Source organism: Pelobates fuscus, chromosome 3, assembly GCF_036172605.1.
Source record: "Pelobates fuscus isolate aPelFus1 chromosome 3, aPelFus1.pri, whole genome shotgun sequence".
Lineage (NCBI taxonomy): Eukaryota > Metazoa > Chordata > Amphibia > Anura > Pelobatidae > Pelobates > Pelobates fuscus.
The window spans coordinates 15,519,486-15,545,953 of NC_086319.1; the positions used below are offsets into that span (position 1 = coordinate 15,519,486).

Sequence of the window (26,468 nt, forward strand, 5' to 3'; positions counted from 1 at the left end):
ATTAGACCTGGAATTAAAGATGTGCTTTAAAAAAAAAAAAAAAAGAAAACTTCAAAGTTTATTTTTTTATCCGCTCTGTATTTATAGAATATCTTTGTAGGTGACTGGTCCCCTGAGGCAGGATTAACCCCTTCACCTCTGCAGCATTTTGAAATGTTCCTGTCTACATATGATCCAACTGGTTTAAGATTAGCAACAAAACTGAACCTGCTTTATGGTTTTTTTTTTGTTCGATGTATATAGGGGTTTTTGAGATAAATAACAGAATAGCAACTTGTCTTCAGAAATTTCAGAAATACGATTATAATAATGATAGTTGTAGTTATCTATAATACACCCGCATGCGATACAGTCATAATATAAACTGTTCTGTTGCAATGTTTTTTTGTTATGCACCCAGGATGTGCCTCTAACACGCGTGAGTAAAGATATTGGTGAATTTGTGATGCTCTGTGGCCAACCCTCGCCTTCATAGCAAAACAATTCTCTGCAGATTTCACTTAAGATGTCAATGTCAACAGACAAAACAAAGATAATATTACAGAAATGTGCTTTCCCCCTCCCCCACCTCTCCTGGTATTTTGCACTGAAATAACCTTTCAAAACGGAGCAAAACATGTCCGTATTCTTAATGTATCTCTCGTGGATTTAATACCCTACCTGCCGAAACGTACTGCCACATTTAGAGGACAACAGTAATTAAGCATCAGTTGCTTTCATGTAAAGGAGCCTTTTAGAGAAGTTGGAAAATATATCTAAAAGTTTTGAATAATTTTTTTCTTCTCATTTTATTTATTTTTTCAACCTGCAGTTTATAGTTTACGGGAGGAAGCCATGTTTTATTTCTGATCCCTGACCAGGATTTACATTTTTTTTTCTGTCTCTCCATTAAAATCTCATAATCCGCTTGCTCTGAGGATACAAAGTGTGTGTTACTTACGTCCGTTAATTAAAATCATTATATTCAGACATGACTTATTTCTATTGATTAAAAGCTTTTTTTATATACATTATTGACATTCTAATATCAATCTGGCACCGGTTTCGGCATCTAAGATAAAAATGTAACGCCCAATAATAGTCACAACGAATGAATCATCCATTTTTTAAATAAATATTCGGTATATTAAATGGAATGAATTAATAATTAATAAAAATACATACTGAGCCCTCTGCCAGCATCATAAGTAAATGGCAATTTTGGTCATCAGACCTACCCCACTTTAAACAGTTTTCTGGTTTTACTTGTTTTTGGTTTTTTTACGTGTTTTCTTCTTCATTTTACAATTCCACCCAATATGCCAATTTAGTATGCAAATGAGCAGGTTGAATAATTTAATGCCCATCTGTGATGGCAATAATTGAGTTTCTATTCCTTATTTCTGAAATATATGGAATAATTAAACTTGCTAGTTCACATTGTATCTCTGTATTAAAATATTGTGATATGAATTTATACAGAAAACACATACTCTGTAGTGTTGTACCAAAGGCACCTAAAATGATCTGTTTCTTTTTTTTTACCAAAATCTGCAATAGTTACGAAAAAGGATTCTCCAGTTCAAGATGGTGCTGATTTTGTGAAGCATTATGTAGATTATACAGTAAAAATCAAGAAGGACACAATGAATCGAATATACACATTTTAACTTTCATGTAGTTTTCAGAATGCAATTTAGTCCATGAAACCTCACTCAATCTAATTTTTCCTCTAGGAATGATTAACAGACTATAGATCAATGCATTTCTCTGACATAAGTCACTAATTTCTGATTTACTGCCTGCAAATTTGCAGAAAATGGCAGCTCACCCCCTGTTCCAAACAGTAAAGGAAGTTTCAATCGGTCATACCATTCCCACAAATGTGGAGAAGGATAGAGTGAATGGACTCTACCATTTCACTCATAGAAATTAAAAAAGATTGCTTTTGAATACCTTTGAAAACCTTGTTTTTAGAAGTATGATTACACTGGGCTTACTTTATGTGGCCATTATGTGCCAATGCAGATTTTTGTTTTACATTCTATTGCCACTTTTAGTAAGCTTTAGTGCTAGTAATGTCTTTGTGGTCCTTACAAATCCCTATAAGCACGGCATTTGACCATTTTTATTTATCCATTTTTGTCACACCTACAGTATGTGAGTACATTGTTATTTTTGCTTTTATAACAAATCTCATACCCGGAGTGATATACTGCAAGATAAAGGACACTGTCTAAGCTTTCCATTTCCCAAATATTTTTTACAATTTACAAAGGCTGAACCAATAAGTGGAAAATAAATATTGTCTATATGTACATAATTCAAATATTTACGTTTCTCTGCACAGCAATCTATATACAAAAGTGGTCTGTTATATGTTTTATGCTATCTATGCATGCCTTACTTCAAAGAAATATTATTCGGATATTTTTTATCAATCCCAAATTCTCAGTGGTGAAAGGTTCAGATTCCTCTTTTTTTTAACTCTTTGAGTGCTCCCTACCGGTGAAATCTATGATACCTAAAATGGGTTCTTATTTTTATATACACATATTTGTTTTTGGGGATCTTTCACATCAAAGTTTGGAATGTTCATGTTCATGACTATTTAATGCAGAACTACAGAACATAAATATCTGATAAAATATATATATATATCAATTCAGCAGATTTTGTTTTGAACATATTAACATAATAATGACTTAACACGACGAGTACAACATTTGTAACAGATCAGGTTTGGAGCACGGAAATTTATTAAATTGTTTAAAAATGCAACTGAAAGCAGCTTAAGTTAACCAGGTAATTACACAAATTCTTTAAGTCCACAGGTAAAGTCTTAGGAAGACGTCTAGTATGAAATACAAAACATTATCACGGAAAATGAATAATCTCTAACAGGTAAAGAGCACCATAAAAATCAGTTACATGACTTTTTTTTCTTTCTTTTTTCTTTTTTATAAATCCTTTTTTGCCCATCACTGGAAGACATAACAGATCTTGTAATTTTTAGTTACAGCAATAGCTAGTATCCGTACTGTGGATTTACGGGAATTACATTTCCCATGATGAGCCAGACTTAAAGTGGAACAGACATTATTATAGTCTTTACACAAAACCAATTATATTATGTTTTCAAATGAATCGATATTATATACATCTAACCAAGCTACAGCAAGTTTAGTTTTTAATACCACTGGGAGATCGGACAGTTTTTCTTTTCAGTATGGAGGTCACAATTGTCAATTTTCAAACCATCATTTCTAGTTACTGTTAAAAAAAAATGTGATGGTCATTTGATATCATAAGCCAATCCTAAATTGACGTTAGTTAAGTTGATTTCGTGTGCCCAACAAGCCTGAACGAGATATAATTCTGTTAAATATATATATTTTAAAAATTTAGTTTGAAACAAAAAAAAACAACAGAAAAAGTAAAAAAACTCACAAAAGGAATTTAAAAAAGATAGCCACAACACATAGGTAGTTTTTAGACTGCTATACAATTGTGTATAGACTGATTCCAGTGCCACCTTAGGGCTGACCGAGCACCTTGGGAAATTAAGTTCACAAAAATGTGCAGTACAGAGCAAACCATTGGTACCATGGAAGACACGATATGAACCAATATTATGCACACATCAGTTAAAACATTTTAGTGCACTCTGGGAAATCTAGTATTTCTTAAAGACAATTGATGCTACATACAGCAGGCACAACATATATACTGCATATAGATAATACATGCTACAAAATTGATCATATGCCCCTCATTGATAAAAAAAAGAATTAGTAAATCCTCTCGATAGGAATGTTTTTACGAAAAAATATAATATTTTTTTCTAAACCTCAGTAATTCAGTTAAGAAACACTTAACAAAAACAAACGCATGAGCTCTAATGGTCTGTTCTACATTCTGAATCCTATAATGTAACGTATTCATGTTTGGAAGAAATATAGTATAAATTTGTTCAAACAATGCCATTGTATCCATCATTAAAATCCCAGTTACTATCTTACTTCACTGAATTTCCTCTTTATCATTTGACCATTGTACTATGCTATTGGATTAAGGTATCAGCATTATTAAAGCTTTTTCATTTCACCAACGAATGTTGGGGACGTAGGATTTGTTGAAATTTTAAGGCAATGGGTTGTAACCTCAAGGAGAAAGAATCTTGAACATTCGGTCAGCATTTTGTAACCATCTTTGTTCCAGTCAACAACTTACTCTACATCCCTAGTGGTTGTGCAATGTTATTGGGTTTTAAGGAAAATGTCAAAACAGTTGAGATTCCCAACCCACTAAAATTCTCAGATATATCAACCAAACAGATCCCGGATGGCCCCCATCACTAAGAACCTACTAATCCAGGAACATGAATATTTGTAGATAATTATTTTCATATAGCATGTTTCTATAGAGAAATAAAATGGACTTAGCACACACTTTTGGATTTTATCCGGATTCCCTTCAATTAATTACCTTTAGAAACCTAACTTACAGGGACACTCCGAGCATCTTAACTAGTATTGCTGCCTGGATAGTTGTCCCTCAGGCCTCTAGTTATGGTTAGGGAAAGGATGGGGAATTAGGGTTAGAAATAGGGAAAGGGTTTCACTTCCAGCCTGGAGTGTCCCTCTAATGATACTCTATAACCTTTGGAATGGATTCACGATCTGACCCCACTGGGAATAATTCCTGTGACCCTTATGGTTGAAAAGAGTCTATAGATAGTTCCTTAGAGACACTTCATAGTCTGGACCAGCTTAACCACATATTAATTGGAATTTAATTGGAAATATAATGTACACAGTTTAATAGCTCAAACATTGTCCATATCTGCACAAAAGCTGTCTCTATCCATAGAACACGTGTACCAAACTTTCTTTTCTAACCCACTGTAATGCCGTTCACATGGATGTACTGCAGTAACTGGAAAAGAAAATATGTAATTGGCAAACGTGTGCAATTAAACAGAAGCTGCCAGTACTCTCAAGATATTGATCATTAATTCAGGCACTTGAATATTCTTTTTTTAATGCAAAACTCCCCCTGAACTATCAAAGCTAAAATAAAAAATGAAATCATAAAATAAACAATAACATTTAATAGTAGCTACACCCATGCATTTAGGAAAAATACAAAATTCCCCCCAAAAATGTCTAATGTCGTGTGCTCTCTGCTACCTGGCGTGTGCATCAGTCCTTTCCCCATCTACAAATATTGTTCCGTTTTTGTTTGTTTATTCGTCACATGACTAACTTTCCGCATGTCCTGTACAGATACAAAGTACTTTCACTATAACATCCCACTTAGAAACCCACCAGCTGACTTTCCTATCGACCTTCCTCAGTCTTTAAGGGCATTTCACGTATCAAGGCACCATTCTGAAAAATGAATTCCGCGCTATTTCTAGAATAAAAAATAGAATATAAAGTTTAAGACCCATTTATCAAAAGAGTTCAGTAGCTCTGAAATAGATAGAAATCGTCATATACAAGTCTCATCATAAAAGTCAAACATCTATAGGTTTAACTCTAGTACAGAATTAAGACACAAGCTACCCGTTAGTGCTTAGAATTTCTCCATACTATTAACATATAAATAATAATAATAATAATTTTTCATGTTCATTTATAATAGTTCCAGTGTGACTGGCATAAGATATCAATTGTACTTATTTAACCAATAGCTGAGTTAGTTTTTATTTTATTTTTTTCTGTCCTTTTTTCTCTTTTTTGGTCCCTCCGTGACCGTATACATTTCGATTTAGCAGCCGTTTGAATAGAAATGGCGCCGCTTTCTCTCCATCCTGACAGCTCCGTGATATGTATAATTTAAAATATCTACAACGTCCATATAGCTTTATGAAAGATTTAAGAGAAACAGCTTTGTTATTCTGTCCAGTGCGATGAGAGGAATAATGCTTCCTTGTATCACAATGTCACCTGTCGGGTCCCAATGAAACGTTGTCTCCTGTCTAACAGAAGGTAGCATAATCTCCTCCTCAAAAGAAAATGATTAAGTGTGCAAATTGATGCCGTAGTGGTCCTGTTATGTGTCCTCGTTCGTGGGCACTGGCGTGGATTATTTGCAGGTGAAAACCTCTGTCCTTTCACTGCACGTATTGCATTTGACATAGCAGCACCAATGGAACTTGCAATTGCACTGCCAAACTTTGGTGTACTGATGCGTATTGTAGCCTCGACCGCAACACATCAGATCACAACCGTCTGTGTGCGGGGAGGTTCGGTTGCAAAGGCGCCCCTGAGTTCCCACGCTCCCAGTGGCACTGTCTTCCTCGCAGTAGTTTGGCGAACGCTCTATGTATACCAAGTCCGTCTCCATGGGCTTCTGGTAGCTCCTGACCCTCTTGACTTTAAGAAAAGTTGGCTGACGGAGACGGTTAGCTCGTACAACTTCCACATGCACCGCATTGTTGTACTTCTCCTTTAAAATATGGCCGATGTCCCGGAATTTGGGCAATGTGTTCCAACAGGTCTTTGTTGTACAGGAGCCAGAGACACCGTGACATTTGCATTCCAATTTCATTCGCTCTTCCAATACCTATTGAATAAACATATAACAGAAGTAGAGTTAGATTATTATCGTTATTGGCATTTATATAGTACCAATTAATATTGCAATGTTTTACAATGTTACAAAGCGGGGGGTTAACAACACATGACACCAAACTATGACAAAATTTAAAAAGGAAGGCTAAATTGCTCAAACGAATTTACAATCCAGAGATTATATTTTAAAACTAACCACACAGTATTTTAGCAAGATTAATCACTTTTGGTTTTTATGTTTGTTTGACTTTACACTTTCATGAAACATTTCGAGTGACCATAAAGAGATACAAATGGGTTCTTTAAATTGTAGGGAATCAAAAACATAATTACTACATTTTGTAATTGTTTTGTAATTCTGTAACTGTTTAGTAAATCCTACAAGTTATTTTGCTAAATAGAGAACAGCTAAACGGGAAACATTCCAATAATATCGAATTTTTCCAAAATGGCTAGACCAGAATTTCCAGCCCACTTGTCAATTTGATGGCAGTGTAAACTAAAAAACAATTTCTCTTCATGACCACTTTGGTATTATTAATTGCAATTCGTATTTTAAGGTAAATTAAAGACTTTTAAATCTAAATGTATATCTTTCTCTACTTGTTGGAAGGATAATGTTCTCACCTTAAGAAGGCAGGGGCAGGAATACTTAAAGGGCTAGAATCAAAGGTGAATTCATAGTGAATTTAAAACAAAAAGTTAAAATAGCCAAACGAGAAACATTCTCTGAGCCAGCTGCTGTCACATGGTGGTAAGTTATGTTCTGGGGTAGTTGGTCCATGCTGCTGTCACATGGTGGTAAGTTATGTTCTGGGGTAGTTGGTGTCAGATGAAGTTATGTGTCAGAGTATACGGAGCAGTTGGTGAAAGTTACTTTTTTTACATGGTGGGGAGGTGTTTGTACACCATCCTAGCTCCTACATATGATAGTCCTGATATGCTTCCTATAGGCCAATTAGGTGGCAACCTAGGGCGCTGCCTTAAAGGGTGGCGCCGGCAGGAGCTTTACCGCTCTGCTCATTTGGCCGCCCCTCTATGTTGGAGAAATTCTACAAATCGTGCCGCCAGCCATGTTGCCGGGCGCTAGGGAGCACTTACATGTCTACTGACTAGTGCCCGGTGTAACACTGGTCCAGCAGCCTGCTCAGCCAGACCCCCAACAAAGACTGCCATTTCCGCAACAGCGCAAGGGCACTTCAATTTCTCGCTCCCGCCCCTTGCCCTGTACGTAGGGACAAGTGGGTGAAAGCATAAAAGGACTGAGACGGAATGAAGGTGACCAGGTGCAGGGAAGCTGCCAGTTACACAAGAAAAGCAGTCCTATATGCAAGAAAGGTAAGAGGGTCAATGGGTCATCACAATGTGTATTTGTGAAGAATTTGTGTATGTCAATCTGTATGCGTCAGTGTGTCTGCAGTATGGGTCAGTGTATATGTCTGCATGGGTCAGTGTGTGTTAGTGTATGTGTTTGCATGGGCCAGTTTGTATGTCTGCATGAGTCAGTGTGTGTCAGTCTGCATGGGTCAGTGTGTGTGCGTCAGTCTGCTTGGGTCAGTATGTGTGCGTCAGTCTGTGTGTGTCAGTACGTGTGAGTCAGTCTGCGTGTGTCAGTACATGTGCGTCAGTCTGCATTGTTCAGTGCGTGTGTATCAGTCTGCATGGGTCAGTGCATTTGCGTCAGTCTGCATGGCTCAGTACGTGTGCGTCAGTCTGCTTGGGTCAGTATGTGTGCATCATTCTGCATGGGTCAATGCGTGTGTGTCAGTCTGCATGGCTCAGTGCGTGTGTCAGTCTGCATGGGTCAGTGTGTGTGCGTCAGTCTGCTTGGGTCAGTGTGTGTGTGTCAGTCTGCATGGCTCAGTGTGTGTCAGTCTGCATGGCTCAGTGTATGTCAGTCTGCATGGGTCAGTGTGTGTGCGTCAGTCTGCTTGGGTCAGTGTGTGTGCGTCAGTCTGAATGGCTCAGTGCGTGTGTGTCAGTCTGCATGGCTCAGTGCGTGTGTGTCAGTCTGCATGGCTCAGTGTGTGTCAGTCTGCATGGGTCAGTGTGTGTGCGTTTGTCTGCTTGGGTCAGTGTGCGTCAGTCTGAATGGCTCAGTGGGTTTGCGTCAGTCTGCATGGCTCAGTGTGTGTCAGTCTGCATGGCTCAGTGTGTGTGTGTCAATCTGCATGGCTCAATGTATCAGTCTGCATGGGTCAGTGTGGGTCAGTCTGCATGGGTCAGTGTGTGTCAGTCTGTATAAGTGGGTGGAGCAAATGGGGCACACATTTTTTTTTGCCTAGGGAGGCAAAAATCCCTCACAGTAATTGCCTCGGCTTTTGCTAAGCTGGCCTGCTTTCCCCTTTAAGGTAGACGCAGGGTACACCTCCATAACTGTCCCCCCTTACAGGGGAAGTCTGGTCACGCTGCCCTGCGCTGGTATAGAATGATTTTCCTATGAGGTAAAGTAGAATTAGTCTGGTTTTGGCAGCCAGTTAATCTGCATTCCTCACAGAATGATGCTTTGAAGAATATCAATAACAATCTGTGGTTATTCTCTGCAGATTTTTGGGGCATAGTTTCATGCAGAATTCCCCACTCTGGCCTCAGTCCAAAGGATACGCAGTCAGCCAGCGTCTGCCAGCAAATCCTGATTAAAGATTGAAAAATCATTAGCCGACGGGAGCCTTATTTCACTGCAGATACATTAATCAAGCCCTTGAGTACTGCTCGAACGGATCCACATGTAGAACTACCATGCCACGGTCTTCACCCTCACCAGAACCCGTGGCTACCACTAGTCACAACCTTAAAGAGACACTGTCACTTCTCTGGAATGTGAATCATTGAATCCAATATTGAAAATCACTTGTCTAAACTGTTAGTGTTCGTTTCCATTTCTTTAAAATGTATCTTAAAGATTTGGCAGGTGACATCACAATCTGGTTCAGTCCTGGCACAACCAAGGCACACATTGCATTGGTGGAGGGGAAATCGATACATTGTTGTTGTTGTTTTGAATTCTTTATTTTTGTTGTGCATTGCATAGGGTATCATGAGAGAGTATAACTAGGAAAGTATAACCTATGTCAATTTCACGGCACATTTTGGTATCGGATTGTACTGCACATTTTGACAGGCTTAATAAGTATATCAGTGGAGAGAGCTCATACGTGTTAGCAAAGCAGGATATGCACACTGATTAGAGATGTTAGTATGCTTAAAGGACCACTCTAGTGCCAGGAAAACATACTCGTTTTCCTGGCACTAGAGTGCCCTGAGGGTGCCCCCACCCTCAGGGACCTCCTCCCGCCCGGCTCTGGAAAGGGGAAAGTGTTTAAAACTTACCTTTTTCCAGCGGTGCGCGCGCATTCAGCCGGTCACATAGGAAAGCATTCATAATGCTTTCCTATGGACGCTTGCATGCTCTCACTGTGATTTTCACAGTGAGAATCACGCAAGCGCCTCTAGCGGCTGTCAATTAGACAGCCACTAGAGGAAATAGGGGAAGGCTTAACCCATTCACAAACATAGCAGTTTCTCTGAAACTGCTATGTTTATGAAAAAATGGGTTAGCCCTAGAAGGACCTGGCACCCAGATCACTTCATTAAGCTGAAGTGGTCTGGGTGCCTAGAGTGGTCCTTTAAGGAGCTAGAGACATGCTACTGATGAAAAATATGCTAGGCTCAATTATAGTCCTGTATAATAGCTAATCCTAGTATATCAGCTTTAAACAGAATATTCTTTAAGTAGAATAAAACAAAATGATATTAATAAACACATTGAATCATGTTGCTAATGTTAAGTAAAGTGCTTGCCCCAGGAGGTGTCTTCCAGGTTCTATCAAGAGGGAAAGGGGATATTAGGCCGGTAAAATTAGGTTAGGCAGCCCATGTAGATTCCGGCCAGCCAGGCAACATGATGGAGCACTAGGACGGCTTCATTTGCTCCGTTGTCTTGTGGGAGCTGTGCGTGGGAATGTAGGGAAGTCACGGGCCCTCATGGTGCTTTCCCTAGAGTCGGCCAGTCGATGCCTGCTGCAGGCATCACACAGTCCTGTAGTTCAGCAAGGGGTTTCGGTGTGGTTATGTGAGGCAGTTTAGCCCCTTGGGTAGCAGTTCCCAGGAAGCTGTGGGCTATTTTCGGCAGAGGAAATCGATACATTGTTTATATCTCTCCTCCACCATCAGGGGCGGACTGAGCACTCGGGCAAATCGGTCATGGACCGAGGGCCCGAGGCTCTGGGGGGCCGCCCCTGCTGCAGTGCAGTAACGGCTGAGCTGGGGAGTTAATCTCCCCAGCCAGCCTGCGCTCAGCAAGGGGCCCGCACAGCCGTCCGCGGGCCCCTGCTGCTACTAATTATCTCCTCCGTGCAGGGCACGCTGAGAGACAGCTAAGGGGCCTTCCAAAGACCCCACTAGGCTGCCCCTCAGTGTGCCTGTCTCCAAACACAGCCTCACTGAGCTGCCTGCAACTGCTCAGGGCAGCTCCGTGCGGCTTGTTCTGCAGGAAGTGACATCACCAGTCACAGTGAGCTATGCGGAGCTGCCCTGATAAGAGTTACAGACAGCGTGTCAAGAAGATCCTGTGCTGGAGCTGTGAGGGACTTTCCAGGAGAGGATGTCTGGACTACCAGAGAGGTAAGACTTGTAAGGGGGGCTTTAATTTTTTTTTGATATTTCCCCCACTACTGCCCCTACCCCCTGCACCCTCTGCCACCACAACCCCCCTGCTCCCTCTGAAGCCCCTACCCCCCTGCTCTCTCTGAAGCCCAACCCCCCCAGCTCCCTCTGAAGCCCCTACCCCGTTCCCTCTGAAGCCCCTACCCCCCCTGCTCCCTCTGAAGCCCCTACCCCCCCCCTGCTCCCTCTGAAGCCCCTACCCCCCCTGCTCCCTCTGAAACCCCTACCCCCCCTGCTCCCTCTGAAGCCCTTACCCCCCCTGCTCCCTCTGAAGCCCCTACCCCCCCTGCTCTCTCTGCAGCCCCTATCCCCCCCTGCTCTCTCTGCAGCCCCTATCCCCCCCTGCTCTCTCTGCAGCCCCTATCCCCCCCTGCTCCCTCTGCAGCCCCTATCCCCACTGCAGCCCCTACCCCCACTGTAACTCCTTCCTTTACACTTACAACTCCTATCATGCCAAGGCACTTTAAACTTACAACTCTTATCATCCATACCCCCAGCTCCCTCTGCACACCCTACCCCACTGCACCTTCTGCTGCCCCTACCCCATGCTCCCTTTGCAGCCCCTACCCCCTGCTCCCTCTGCAGCCCCTGCTTCCTCTGTAACTCCTTCCTTTACACTTACAACTCCTATCATGCTAAGGCACTTTACACTTACAACTCCTATCATCCCTACTCCCTCTGCAGCCCCTACCCCACTAAACCTTCTGCAGCCCCTAACCCATGCTCCCTCTGCAGTCCTTACACCCCCCCACTCCCTCTGTAGCCCCTACCCACTGCAGAGATCCTACCCCACTGCTACCCCTGCACCCTCGGCTGCCCCTCACCCCCAGGCACCCACTACAATTCCTATATCCTATGCACCCACTACAGCCTCTATACCCTATGCACCAACTGCAGCCCCTACACTCCCTGCACTTACTACAGCTTATTTTTCCCGTTGCAATCACAACAGCACCTATTACCCTACCCCCCTGCTCCCTCTGCAGCTCCTACCCCTCCCCTCTCTGCAGCTCCTACCCCTCCCCTCTCTGCAGCTCCTACCCCTCCCCTCTCTGCAGCTCCTACCCCTCCCCTCTCTGCAGCTCCTACCCCCCTGCTCCCTCTGCAGCACCTACCCCCATGCTCCCTCTGCAGCACCTACCCCCCTGCTCCCTCTGCAGCACCTACCCCCTGCAGAGATCCTACCCCTGCACCCTCTGCTGCCCCTGCACCCTCTGCTGCCCCTCACCCCCTGCATTCACTTTAGCCCCTACCCCCAGGCACCCACTACAACTCCTATATCCTATGCACCAACTGCAGCCCCTACACTCCCTGCACTTACTACAGCTTATATTTCCCTTTGCAATCTCAACAGCACCCTTTACCCTCTGCACCCACTACAGCCTCTCTTCCCCCCCCGTGCCATCTGCAGTCCCTTCCCCCTGTACCCTCTGCAGCCTCTTCCTCCCAGCACCCTCTGCAGTCCCTACCCCTTTGCACGCACAACCATAAAGGAACGCTATAGTTACCAGAACAACTACAGCTTAATGAAGTTATTCTGGTGAGTATAGTCTGCCCCTGCAGGGTTTTTGCTGTAAAGGCTGCCTTTTCAGTGAAAAAACAATGTTACCTTGCTGCCTAGGAACATCTAGGTCAGGGCTGTCCAACCTGCGGCCCCCCAAATGTTGCTGAACTACAACTCCCACGATTCCCTGTCTGTCTTTTTAATTGAAAGAATCATGGGAGTTGTAGTTCAGCCACATCTGGGGGGCCGCAGGTTGGACAACCCTGATCTAGGTGCTTCCTGTGTCAGTGTTGCAAAATGTGCAGCACTGACATTCCGCATCTCCATGCTCCGTATGGAGACGCTGAACACTTGTCATAGAGAAGCACTGATTCAATGCATCTCTATGAGGAGATGGTGATTGGCACAGCGTAGTGTTTTGCCGCACATGCACAATAGCTTTCCAGTGCTTTCCTATGGTAGAGCATTGGGCTGGCTGAGATCATCTAAAATTGTTGAACTGTGCCAAGGAGTTTGGTCGGTGATGGGGAAAAAAGGTGAGTAAATCCCGTTTTTAAGGGGGGCCAGAAACCGATAGCGTCAGGAATACACTTTTGTATTCCTGACACTATAGTGTTCCGTTAAAGGGACACTATAGTCACCCAGACCACTTCAGCTCAATGAAATGGTCTGGGTGCCAGGTCCCCCAGGTTTTAACCCTTCAGATGTAAACATAGCAGTTTCAGAGAAACTGCTATGTTTACATTGCAGGGTTAATCCAGCCTCTAGTGGCTGTCTTCCTGACAGCCACTAGAGGCGTTTCTGTGGCGCTGCATGCGAAAATCACATTCATCATGCAGAACGTCCATACGAAAGCTTTGAGAAATTCTTTTCTATGGACTGTTTGAATCCACGCACGTTTCTTGCCGCGCATGCGCATTCCGCTGCACTTGGAAGCTGACGTCGGCGGGGGAGGGTAGGTCACCAGCACCGAGGGAGCCCAGCGCTGGATAGAGGTAAGTGGCTGAAGGAGTTTTAACCCCTTCAGCCCAGCGGGAAGGGGACCCTGAGGGTGGGGGGTGGACCTAAGGGTTATATAGTGTTAGGAAAACAAGTTTGTTTTCCTGACATTATAGTGATCCTTTAAGGTAGGTTGTAACATTTAACACTTGATGATCTGTAATTTAAGATGCAAAATTTGGACCTCATACAAACACATTGGCAAAATTTAGAAATACCCCTTTATACAAACTGCCATGCTACACAAACACATAAAAAAAATACTACCCTATTTATAAAACTCAAAACATGTATTCAAATATACTATGAATTCACATATCCTGACACTACACACAAAGACATACATATATTCACTCACACTAGCGCTTACAGTTAATATACACAACATACATTCACTTTACACGTACATATAATCAAATACACGGTACACCTACACCAGCATATATATCGGTCTGCTTGGGGCCCAGTTGCTAATTTTGCCCGGGGGCCCAGGCCACTGTCAGTCCGTCCCTGTCCACCATATAGAATGTCTGAAAGTGACATAATCTCGCTATGAAATTACAGTTAGATGGGGAGCTCTGTGATACACTCATACATACTGCACATTACTGTGAGTTTTATAACTGTGGAGCTCTGTGATACCCTCATACACACTGCACATTACTGTGAATTTTATTGCTGTGGAGCTCTGTGATACATTCATACACACTGCACATTACTGTGAGTTTTATTGCTGTGGAGCTCTGTGATACCCTCATACACACTGCACATTACTGCTAGTTTTATTGCTGTGGAGCTCTATGGTACCCTCACATACTGCACATTACTGCAAATATAATTGCTCTGGATATAATCAATATAATGTGTATTAATTTAAAAGTTATTGCTGTGCAGCTCTGTGCTATAGTCCTCCACACTGCATATAAAATGATATTGCACGGCTCTGGAGCTCGGTGATACACTCAGACACACTATTCAGTACAATGATTTTTGTAGTAAATCTCTGCATATTACTGTTAATGTGATTCCTGTGAAGCTCTGTAACATACACAAACACACCATCGATTGCTAGGAGTGTTATTGTAGTGAGTGTTGTGAGCTGTGAACTAAATGTAGGCTTAATTCGAATATAGTCTAAAATGGAATGTAGGCTAAAATAGTCAAGCTGTGATTATGGTGCAGCTTGAGAATTTTCCATATCAGCTACTTTGGCCTGACATTTGCGATTTTTCGTTTAGTGGATAAACCCTTCAGCCAGTGATGGCCAAGGTCACTCGATTTTCACTCTCAATTCCTAGCGCCCAATTAAAAATGAACTTTCTCATCGCTTCACCTTTGTTCTCATGTTTAGGTTCCAGGACTCAGCACCGGTCTTTCTATATGAACGTTGACAGAATATATTCGGTTTTACCGAAACCTGCCTTTTAGTGAACGCACCTTGATTCCCTAAGAAAGGGGCTGTGTCTACAATGGTATTAAACGTCCATAAAATCTCATATTCTTCTCAAAAATATTTCAAGCTATTTTATTTTCCTTCTTAAAAAGAGTTTTTGTCTAACAATTAAGTGCAGGTTTCCTATTTAGAATAGATAGAATTGATTTTATTTAATATTTTTACAGTTTTATTCAGCGTTCACTTTAAGTAATGTTATGAAGAGACCGGTTAACAAAGACCCGAGTATGCCACGAGCTTGTTCGTGTCTTTATTGATTAAAAGTGGATTATCCATTAAATTATTATGGCTTCCTTGCGGTGTCTCTGTGTAATGCAAAATAAACACTGTCTTATCAGCTTCTCACCCTTGGCTTTCTCAAGACAGATATTTAATTAATATATTTACAAACCATACTGAACAGGAGCAAATTCAAACTGAAATTGGATTAATAAGTTTCTAAAACAAAGCTTTTCGTGGTCATTTTATGAGGATACAAAGTGCAGCAAAGCGCAGCCCAGCCTTGTATAAAATGGAAAGTAGGAAACGCGTTTCACGCACATTAAAAGGACAAATAGAGTGTATTCTCTTCCAAATAATCTAGAATTTTTTTTTAAATATATGGTAGTCTAAGAGGGAGAATGAGAGTCCAAAGGAAATAATTCATTGTCTCAAAATGGTTCTGCTTTTTTTGATTTGTTAATTTACAGTTTACGTGTTGAGATACTATTAGCGACGAAGTCCAGGTTTTATAGATAATGTTTCAGGTCTCTCTTCTTTTTGGGACCAAAAGTGACTTTATCTTTGACCAGTTTCTAATAGGGTGAGAGATTATATTAAGGGAGTGAAAGAAAAAGGTTTAACCCCTTAAGGACACATGACATGTGTGACATGTCATGATTCCCTTTTATTCCAGAAGTTTGGTCCTTAAGGGGTTAAGGGGGGTGCAAAGGAAATATACAAAAATCCTGAATACTTAGTATAATGAGTGGAACACCTCCTGATTTTCCTACAATAAAAACACATACATAGTGTAATACTGTTATGTAAGGAACATTAATCAGTCACAGGTATTGGGTCACTCACAATATGCAGAGCCACATAAAGCTGGCTCGGACTTCAGTAGCAGGTGAATAATTAGCTTATTCTAGCTTTCAGATTCCCAAACAGGATAACTTCTTTCCAACCCTTCAATGATTTCCAGGATATCCAATTGATAAAAGTAAATCAAAGCTTTACTGGATAAAATGCAGGAAACAGAAATAAGCTTAAAATAACATGGGGAATCAAAAGTCGGACTTTTTTGGGGGGGAATAAGGCTTTTTTGGGTTGTTTTTTAAACATGAATGCAAACCTTCTTTCTTGTCCCTGTATTTGCAATAGATTGCGCTTAACATGGCCAATTCACGGAATATCTCTTCCTTTTCACATTTTTTAAATTTATATTTTGACAGGTTTATTATTTGTCAAACTGTAGGTTTGTTACGGGAGTTGAAGATGATTGTGTTTCCTCCAGGCAAATGATTGGCATTCTGTACATTATGTTTATGAGATATTTTTCTCACCCCCCGCACCGCCTCCCCTTTCCTCCAGTTTACAGTTTAACATTATAAAGTCAGAGTACCTTAAAGGGACACTATTGGCACCCAGACCACGTCATCTCATTGAAGACAGGTCCAGAGATCTATTTGAAAGACCGCTCCTCTACCATCTTGTTTGATACACCCTCTGTCAAATACTGTAACTTTTCCCCAACGCCTATCTGCTAAAATATACATTTTTAATGTATTGTATTTATTGAAGGGGAATCATGAAAATATATATATATACCGTATATTAAAACCAAGGAGAACATGCTGAGCTCATACACATACACATTGGGTTGCGTTTTATTGTTTAATTATGTTTATGTTGTTACATATCTCTCAATAATCCTGTGTTGGTTCTCAGAGATGGGGAAATAATCAGTTTGCCAGGTTTAACTTGAGAACTGACCTCGATAAAAACATCCCACCCAAGCCGTAACATGACTTTAGCTCATAAAAAATAAAAATACCTTTCTTCCGGCCTCGTTGTTGTGCAAATTCATCAGCCTCCGTGCGTTCTTTTTAATTTCCCTGGCATCAACGAACCTTCTGGAAAACTCAATTCCATATTTGATATCTGCAGAGCAACCCCCCCATTTCCAGCCTTCGTCTTGGTTGTAGTTGCCCTGCTTTTCCCGGTCACAGCCACAGTTACTCAGGTTGCCCTGGCTGCAGGCCAATGTCACCGCATGAGCCACGCCAGCTGCCGTGATTGCGTAGGTGAACGCGGCTTCCTTACTACCTGTGGAGAAACATCATCAGATTAAAGGGTCTGGGTACAAGAGATATTTTAGACGTGTTAAGAAACATTGTGAATGATAAACAACAGTTTGTCAATTTCTTCAAAACACCCGTAACAATAGCACTGGAAGCGAATTCTCTGCATGCACAACTTACGCAAGAAAAATACCTGAAATCCCTTCCATTGTTCTAGAAGGAGATAGGGAAGCCAACAAGCAAAACGCGGCGTCACACAAACACAAGACGGCACACTTGGTGTAAATCTCTTGTGAGTCATAAACCTACAAAGGTAAATCTGTTTCTTTTCTGGTAAACACGTTTGATTTACTCTTAGACCAGGTGGGTGTAAACACAATTGCCGATATCTTTAGATACATACAGACATATACACACACAGACATAAAGATATATACATACCTACAGATAGATACACACAGTAAAATAGATATACAGAGACACACACACACACACACACACACACACACACACACAGATACATACATAGATAGGTACACAGAGATACATACACACACACACACACACACACACACACACAGATACATACATAGATAGGTACACAGAGATACATACACACACACACACACACACACACACACAGATACATACATAGATAGGTACACAGAGATACATACAGATACACACATTCAAATAGAAAACATGGAGGGCACATATAGGATGAGGCATAGGATAATATTGGGTAAATCAATGATGATGCAGATAGTGTTGAAGATGAATTATGAAACAATGGCCATACGGTAAGAAATGCAACGAAAGATGGACAGACTCCTACATGGATGAACTTTTGTCAGACTCCTTTTGACAGACTCCTACATGGATGCAATGAGATTATACAAACGTTTAAACAGAATAAAGACATTCACAGAAAATGATGATAAACGTGAATTATCACCGTTACATTGCTTGGAATTACACCACCTGGTAACCTGATGTATATATTGCCCTACAATTTAACGGTCCTCGGTCATTGGTGAATCAGTAGAATCTTTTTTTAAAAATCAAAACGCAAACTAATATTGGTTTCTCCACATTATAATGTATCCATTTCTACAGCTCTCTCCACTTAATTGTTAAAAGGCAAACAAACGCCCATCTTGGTATCATCTGCATTTTTCTAAAATGTACAATGTTTCCCTCGTTCTCAAAGAACTACTGCAAACAGTAATTGTCAACACTGGCCCGAGTTTGTTCAGTTATTCAAGAAGGATCCAAGGAAACGAGGGAAACATTTCAACATTTCTCCACAGAGATCCAGCTATCTGATCATTTTCTCATGGAAGCCAAAATTCTGACACTTTCACTCCTGTGCCAAAAAAAGAAATGGGTAAAGGCTATGGCTGGTTTTGTGCATTTTTTAGATCTGAGCTCATTCTATTAGTTTCTACAATACCAACTCACCACTCCTCATCAAATGCTAAATATAAATAATATGACTCTGGTATTATAGAAATTTAAAGTATCTCTTGGCCGGCTAGAGGTGTTCTCTGTTAACCTCAGTGAGCGTTAAAAGCTAGGTGATATCTTTCTGTAGAGATGGGAAAGATGAGTATTTATACTCTCAATGATGTCTGTGCCATGTCGAACACAATAAGAGTTTAGTTTGTCTTTCCAAAAATGATCCAGTAAGTAAAACACTATTTTTCTGTACACACACACTCTCTCACTCTCTCTCTCTGCCTCTCTCTCAGCTTCCTGCATAGTTCATGGCCTAAGTCTGCACACTGAGGGGGAAAGTTTAAATTCAGTCCCCACATCCTTGTTTTAGCTGAGAGCCCAAGCTACCGCTGCATGTGTGCATATTAGCAGCAGAGGCAAATCCTCATTCACAAAACCGAGCCCGACTCTCTAAGTAGCCAGCCAGCAGTTGTGGTATGGAAGCTACAGACGGCTGAACTTCAGCTGCACGGGGCTTATGGGATAAGATCAGAACCTACAGAACTGCATGAAGGCTTCAGACTGGTGGAGTCTCCTACTGTTGTGTCTCTGCTGCTGGCTGTGTGTGTGTCTGCAACCACAGGGACTTTAGAGGTGAGTATCTTCTTTAGTCTAAGTTTGAATTAATTTTTCAATGCATTATCAATGTAACGCAGTAGAACATTAATGTCACTTTCAGCCTAGAGTTTAAACTAAGGAATATAACAAATGCATAATAAGGACATTGACATGAGTCTACACGAAACCCACCAAATGTCCACCCGCTGCCTTTCGCCTGTTATTGGTGCGCAAGTTCCATAATTTGCCATCAGTCTATAGATAATTTAGAATTTATGGGGAATAGAGTTTTGGTTTGGGGGTTTGTACACATCACAAAACAGTGTTTCAAAATTGGGGTACTTATGGCGTCATTGAAAAATGACCCCCTTTTAGACTGGATTCATGCCATATGACGAATGATGTGTCCAGTATCCCAGAATGCTTCTTACTGCCCCCTGTATGCATCTCTCCCTGCTTCGGGAGGAATTATATAAAGCAAATAAAAAACAGACAAATACACATTCATAACAGTTTGAAAACAGTTGATTTTACAATGAAAAATATGCAACATTGTGCTCCCCCACAAACCCCATTCCAATGAATGTAAAATTAAATCCCTCAATCAATTGAAACAACTGAATAATTTATATATTGTTTAGATGTCCCCTTCCATCAGTCAGTTCACAAATCTAACATAAAGAGTCTGATTAACTGGCTGATGGATTAATTGAAAAAATGTCCATGACAGAATCAGTAAATATCAGCACCCATCGGATGTTAGTGAGATAAATGCGCCATATTTTATTAATCTGGAAGGCACAGGGTTAAAACCCAGGTTTTAAAAGGATGTAAAAGTTATAAAAAACAAAGTTAAAGAATTCAGAATATTAGGTGAGAAAATATGTAAAGCTTTGCGGTTTGCGATCACATATATTTAATGCAAATCTCTAAAGCCAGGAGGTACCGTGTATTTAGCCACTAGGCAGCGAAGCATAACATTTCCTGGCGTTATTCTAATTTAGACCTGCTTGTGTCATTCCAGCCTTAAGATTTTTCCATTCCTGCATCGAGCATTGCGCACACGGGGTGGCGAGGAGGTGTTCGGAGGGACGGATTAAATACCACTAAGCACTAAAACATTTTGCATGCTCTAGAGAGCGTATCTGTTGCATGGACTTATTCTGCAGTGCGGCGCTATGATGTCATAGCGTGGAAAGGTCATAAAGCAGATCACCAGCTTTGAGAAACATTTTGAAAAGCTGTAAATGAGGTGTTTATCTGAAAAGGTATCATTCAAGTATGTACTGTACAATAACGCTATGACCGGGCAATTCACTCTATTGTGCACGCAAAAAAATAGCTGCATTAACTCTTCAACAATCAATAAAGAAAGTACACTGTGAGACGCAGTGAATTCTCCAATTTTAACAAGACCCCCAATACACACAGTAAGGATTGAGCAGATTTTGTAACGGGTTCCGATTTCCAATTAGGCCAGGCCGGAATGTGTCATGGGCGCCAGAGATTGCGGGAACACTTGTCAGCCATAATCTAAAACCTAGACGTTTTAGTAAATAGCTCCCAGCTGTGAATTTAAAGGCAGTGCTAGAGCATCATGTTAAGTGGAGCTAACGCAATGACAGGACACAGAGTCCGAGAGGACGATTCGTCTGCCACCCAGTCTAGCATATATTCACACCAGTTTTTGTCGCAGTAATCCTATTTTGAATAAATGATACAACTATTAAACTAGAATTATTTCCATACCCACCACATCCATTTTGTGTAATTCGTTATTTCATATTTTGTGTTATGGGTATTTTACTACCAAACCGGACATTGGCTCTAAATTTAAAGGGAAATTGTCATTTTAAAAAATGTTTTATTATTCAAAATGATGTGAAATGATCCTGTTTCAGCATTCACACTGTAGATTAAAGTATTTTTAAAGATGGCGTATGTAATGGAACAAGGGCAAACCAGAGGATACATTGAATAAAGGTATTAACAAACATTTCTTGGTTTACAAACTAATACACACATAGGCTATAACAAATGTAATCTTTTATTCCCAATAGTAATAAACAATAAGGACAGCCTCCAGGTAATTCTAATTATCTAGATTTGTTCCAACCTAAACAAACCTTCTGTAGCGGAGCCCTAGTCCTAGCAGGGACTCTCCTCCGCTGGTTACACCAAATTACAGCCAGGATCAAGTAAAACAATCCCATAGAACAGTCAGGCACAGCAGAGTAATCCACAGCAAAGTCCCCAGCAACTGGACGACACACAGCTCTGGGGGTATAACTGAATTTTTTGACACATAGACGACTTTTATGCTCAGTCCTATGCAAGGGGTTTCACATACAGAAAATGCAAGGGTTTCAATCCCAAGATCCCTTGTGCCTGAGAGATAATTGCCTGTGTAAACTCCTCTAATTTAATTATCTCTCAGGCACAAAAAATCCATAAAATATCCCGTACCCCAAAAGTCCCCCAACCATACCTGGGAACCCCACAAAAACCACATTCCACGATAGCCCCAATCTGAGTGACCATCATATCTAAGAATCACTCATATTGGTTTGGTAGAACGGGAATGCCATCGTGTGGAAGTTTTGACTAGCCAGACATGAGACGCTAGCCCAAAATAGTTCCAGGGGCATATGTGTCTTGGCCGGTCTCAGTTTGTGGGACTCCTGTGCGAAAACCATGCAAGGGAATCTCTCGCTTTCAGGGTGCGAATGCTTTATATCTCCGGAACGCCGTTCGTGTAGGTGGTTGGGAACAGTAACGGGCAGCGGTCGACAGTTTACTGGTGTTCGCACGATTGCCAAGCCGGTCATAGTTCCATGCACTTGACGACCAAGTACCGCTGCCCTCGTTCATGAGACAAGATGGCAGCCATTCTCTCAGCCACGTGTTCGGTTACACGAAATGGTGGCCACCCAGGAGAAGCACTCATTAATTTTTTCCCTTGCTGTTGTTAACGTTTTAATGGGGTACCGGGGTTGGTCCTTGTTCGGGAAACTAATGGAATCAGTTCGTATGAAGTCTCCCAAACGGCCAATGCAGAACCAGACAAATTAACCGTGGAAAAATACACGCAATAACAGGGGGAAGATACGTACAGCCAATATAGGGGATAAAAAGTAGCTTGTAAATATCCATTTCGCTACACCTTCCAATTCTAAAATTTCCTCAGTAAACCAAACCCAAACTTTCCTTAACCCTGGTACCCAAACACCAGGAGATTAGAGTAATTGTTTTGTTTTTTTTAATTTGAAAGGTTTATCCAAAAATATTACATTATTTAAAAAACTTATCTAAAAATGTAATCTCGGCCTAAATGTTATAGAAAGACTGAAATTCTACTCAATGACTGTAATGTGTATCCTTTATACTATACACATTTTCTCTAAATCCAATATTAGGGGGAATTAATAAATCTCAGATAAAAGCTGTAAAATAGTCACTGTACATAAGAAAGAGAGCTCAAAGATCCATGTTTAGGGCAATGCCAGGTTTATGCATCAAATCCTTTGCTACTGTGAAATATATGTGCGAGAAGTCTTATTGCATGCATATAGTGGGTAGCTTCTGCGCTGTGAAACCTGGAACAAATGGTAATTGTTTTGTAAAATTTGAAAAACTCCAAACCATATATTTTTACCACCCCAGTAATCCATTTAGAATGCTCATAAGAACGTTCTCACCTCAACCTCATACCAAACCCGCAAGGAAAGCCTTGACGCGTGCCATCCCCTTCCCGTAATGAGGTAAGACTAAATGGATGTCAATAAAAAAGTCAAAATCTAAGACTAGAAGAACACTACCTGGTCAGATAATCTCAATTTCTACTGACACATACCCTTCGTTATTAGGTCTGACACCAAAACCTGTGCATTCATCCCACCTTACGTCAAGAGAACTGTATGGTGGTGGAGTAATGGTGGTAGAAATGCTTCCTTGCAGGTCCCAATCTCCGTAATACCTACGGAAATCATTTGAATTCCTAAATACTTTGTTTGCAGAATATAGGCTGTTAAAAAAAAATGTAAACTTATTTATTAAGTACCGTATACATATTTAATTAATTCTAGCCCTTCTAAACATAGGCACCAACACTGCTGAACGTACAGATAATTGTGCACCAGTTTATACAGTGGAACCAAAAAATAGTGAAAAATAGGCTTTACAAAACAAGTCATGTCTTAAAAACCATGCAAAAAGACATACATATATCAGGAATCTTCTATAGATAAGCATGGGATGACCTCACAACATGCAAACAAGAGTCCCATCATTGGCCAATATGCATGAAATATATCTGTCATGATATACACCACATCAGATGTCTAGAGCAGGGGACGTCTTTCAAAAACTAAACAAGTAAATTGTGACTGAAACGTTGACCGTGTGTATCGCTGCATTACACGGTTGACTAGCTTTAACACGTTGAGTTGCCTGGACCCTTCTTTTGTTTCTTTGAATAGACCACACTAATGACCGACTCACTATATAAAGACCTCTAGGTATAAGGCGTAGATGGTACAATCCTTGTCTTGGGATCTAAGTCGGTGGTCTAAAAACTCAAATGGTGAAGTATATATTGACATGTAACAAATACAATAATAATGAGATATCCTACCAAGTGCGAATTATAACAATAATTTGCTTTAATTAGTTGGGCTTTGGTGGAATAGTCCCATCATTGGACACTCTTGGTTCAGGATTCCCAATGTAGGTAAAAGCATTCTTCACACAGTTAATCAAAAATGCATTAATAAAAAATATAGTGATCCCTGTAGCAAAACGAGAGTTGCCTTGGGGCAGGATATGATCAATAAATGGCATCATCAATAACTGACCTCATCACATAGAGTTGACATGACTTTTGTTATTTGAACATTGCTTTATCTATAATTTAGTTTATTCTTTGTCGGTAAAATAAATTAAGATAACATTTTCCTTGCTAGTTTGTAATCAGAGACTGTGTTTACTGGGGTGATTCCACAAGAAAAAAAAGTCAAAAATACAAAAACAATAAAATAAGCAGAAACTTTAACATCCTTTTTTGTTCATCATGTAATAGTGATATGTCCCCTTTATTAAAAACGGAAAAACAATGTGCAGTGTGTACAAAGCTACACTTCTTTCTCAAACACAGACATCCCTTTAGCTCACATGAAGACTCAAAGAATGAAATTCTTAATAGGAGTTGGCAAACACAGTCAAAGGATCTAGTACAGAAACAGAGTTTCTTAACAGACAATAAACTCGGGACAATAGGAGAAGGAATAGAGTTCAAGTATTAGAGAGCTGCTAAAGTCAAAAGACATAGACATTTCTTTCACGCCTTAGTGGACTCGGAGAAAGACATTGTGCGCAGGGGGCGTACAGACAATACTCTGCTCGGGTTTTGTTCAAGTGCTTGACTAAGAATAAGACGCTGGTTAGGGATTGCCTGGCCTTGCAGATTCTATTCTGTTCCAGAGTTCACAGGCAACGGACATGTCTCTCTCTGCTGAGATGTATGGAGACAAGATAAATAGAGAAAAGCCAGCAGGGCCCTGGCGGTGATCTCCAAATCTTTTTTACAGTAATCAATGACATGCATTGAACGCAGTTTATTTATAGTTTGTTTTCATTGGCTGCTCGGATCCCCATAGGGGAATTTATGGAGCCCATGGCTGAAACACAATGGAGAGGCTCCTGTTTTAAGGGGGCCCTGATGAACACTGCGTAGGAGGAGGGTCCAATATGCTTTTTTATCTAAGGAGACAGATCAGCCAGTCACTACCATGGAATAGGAGGTAAAGGACGGAATACATTGTAACATAGCAGTATAACTTGGAGTAAACAGAGTTCTATCGCCACACTGTGAACTTAAATCTATCTGGGTATCGGGATGTCCACTTCACCAGCCATAGCCATATTGTAAGAATCACGAGCACCCATGTATGTGCTTGGTATGGTGAACTTTCCTTTGGCATTATTTCAATTCCAGAAACCTTAATACTGTTTACAGGCTCATTCTGGAGATTTTACTGGTATAAAATAAAAACAAAGAGGTTACCACTCCTTTAAAAAAAACAGAAATATCGTCAAGTACAAAGGCGATTATGGATTGGAAAAAATAAAAAATGTAAATATGTTATTAAGATTCTAACTGTAAGGAAATGCTGTATAATGATATCAGATCCCTCTGCACAGCCTATGCAGACATAACAAAAAACCCGCTCCGGTGACTTGCTCATTAACAGGACTTTACAAAAAGGACAGTGAGAGCAGTAAAGATGTGGAATCCACTGCCTCGAGGTATTCTTCTGTAAAAACCTTCTTTTATTTTAAACAAGGAAGAATATACAGAACAATAAAACATAGATTCTAAAATTTGCATCATAATCCGGTTGCGCAGTCTGGTCTGGATTATTTTTCACACTTTTTGAGACAAAACTGGAATTATTTATAAATTATGGTGTTTTGGGCTTTTTTTGCCCTCTTTGGGAAGACCAGTACTCACAGTGATTGTGAAAGGCTAAATATGACGAGCTAGACTAGAGTATTATTTAGCTATTAGCTTACATTGCTATGGTACAAATCTCTGTATGGTTATTAAAGCGTTCGGGTTTTGTCTCTTCGCACCTCGGCCTTTTAGTTTGGAAATCCCCCAAATCACAGCTGATGTATCCTATCCTCCGTATTTACAAACATACAGTGGAGCGTAACCATTTAAACACATACCTTTTATGTGGTTTGCTAAGTTGCGTCTGGGAGGCATTAACAACTGAAACGACGAAATAAAATCAACACTTTTATCGTGCAAAGTACGGCAGAGACAAAATAAAAAGGTTAATTCCTGTCTGATAATACATTTCCTGAACCTGCTTCACAATCACGTCTCAGATCCACAGATATAAAAATCATGAAAAATTAAAAAAAAATAACATTATCTTTAATAACTA

General features: G+C 40.6%; 1 protein-coding gene across 2 annotated transcripts in view; it reads right to left on the bottom strand.

The window, feature by feature from the left end:
• Positions 1 to 3,432: 3,432 nt before the first annotated feature.
• WNT7B (Wnt family member 7B) overlaps positions 3,433 to 26,468 on the bottom strand; it is a 115,023-nt gene continuing 91,987 nt past the window's right edge. For both annotated transcript variants that reach the window (XM_063446748.1, XM_063446750.1), the window contains exons 3-4: positions 17,217 to 17,488; positions 3,433 to 6,552 (exon numbers count right to left, since the gene is read on the bottom strand). In XM_063446748.1, the coding sequence (XP_063302818.1) occupies positions 6,073 to 6,552; positions 17,217 to 17,488 (752 nt within the window). In that variant the 3' untranslated portion in view covers positions 3,433 to 6,072. The remainder of the gene's footprint in view (positions 6,553 to 17,216; positions 17,489 to 26,468) is intronic.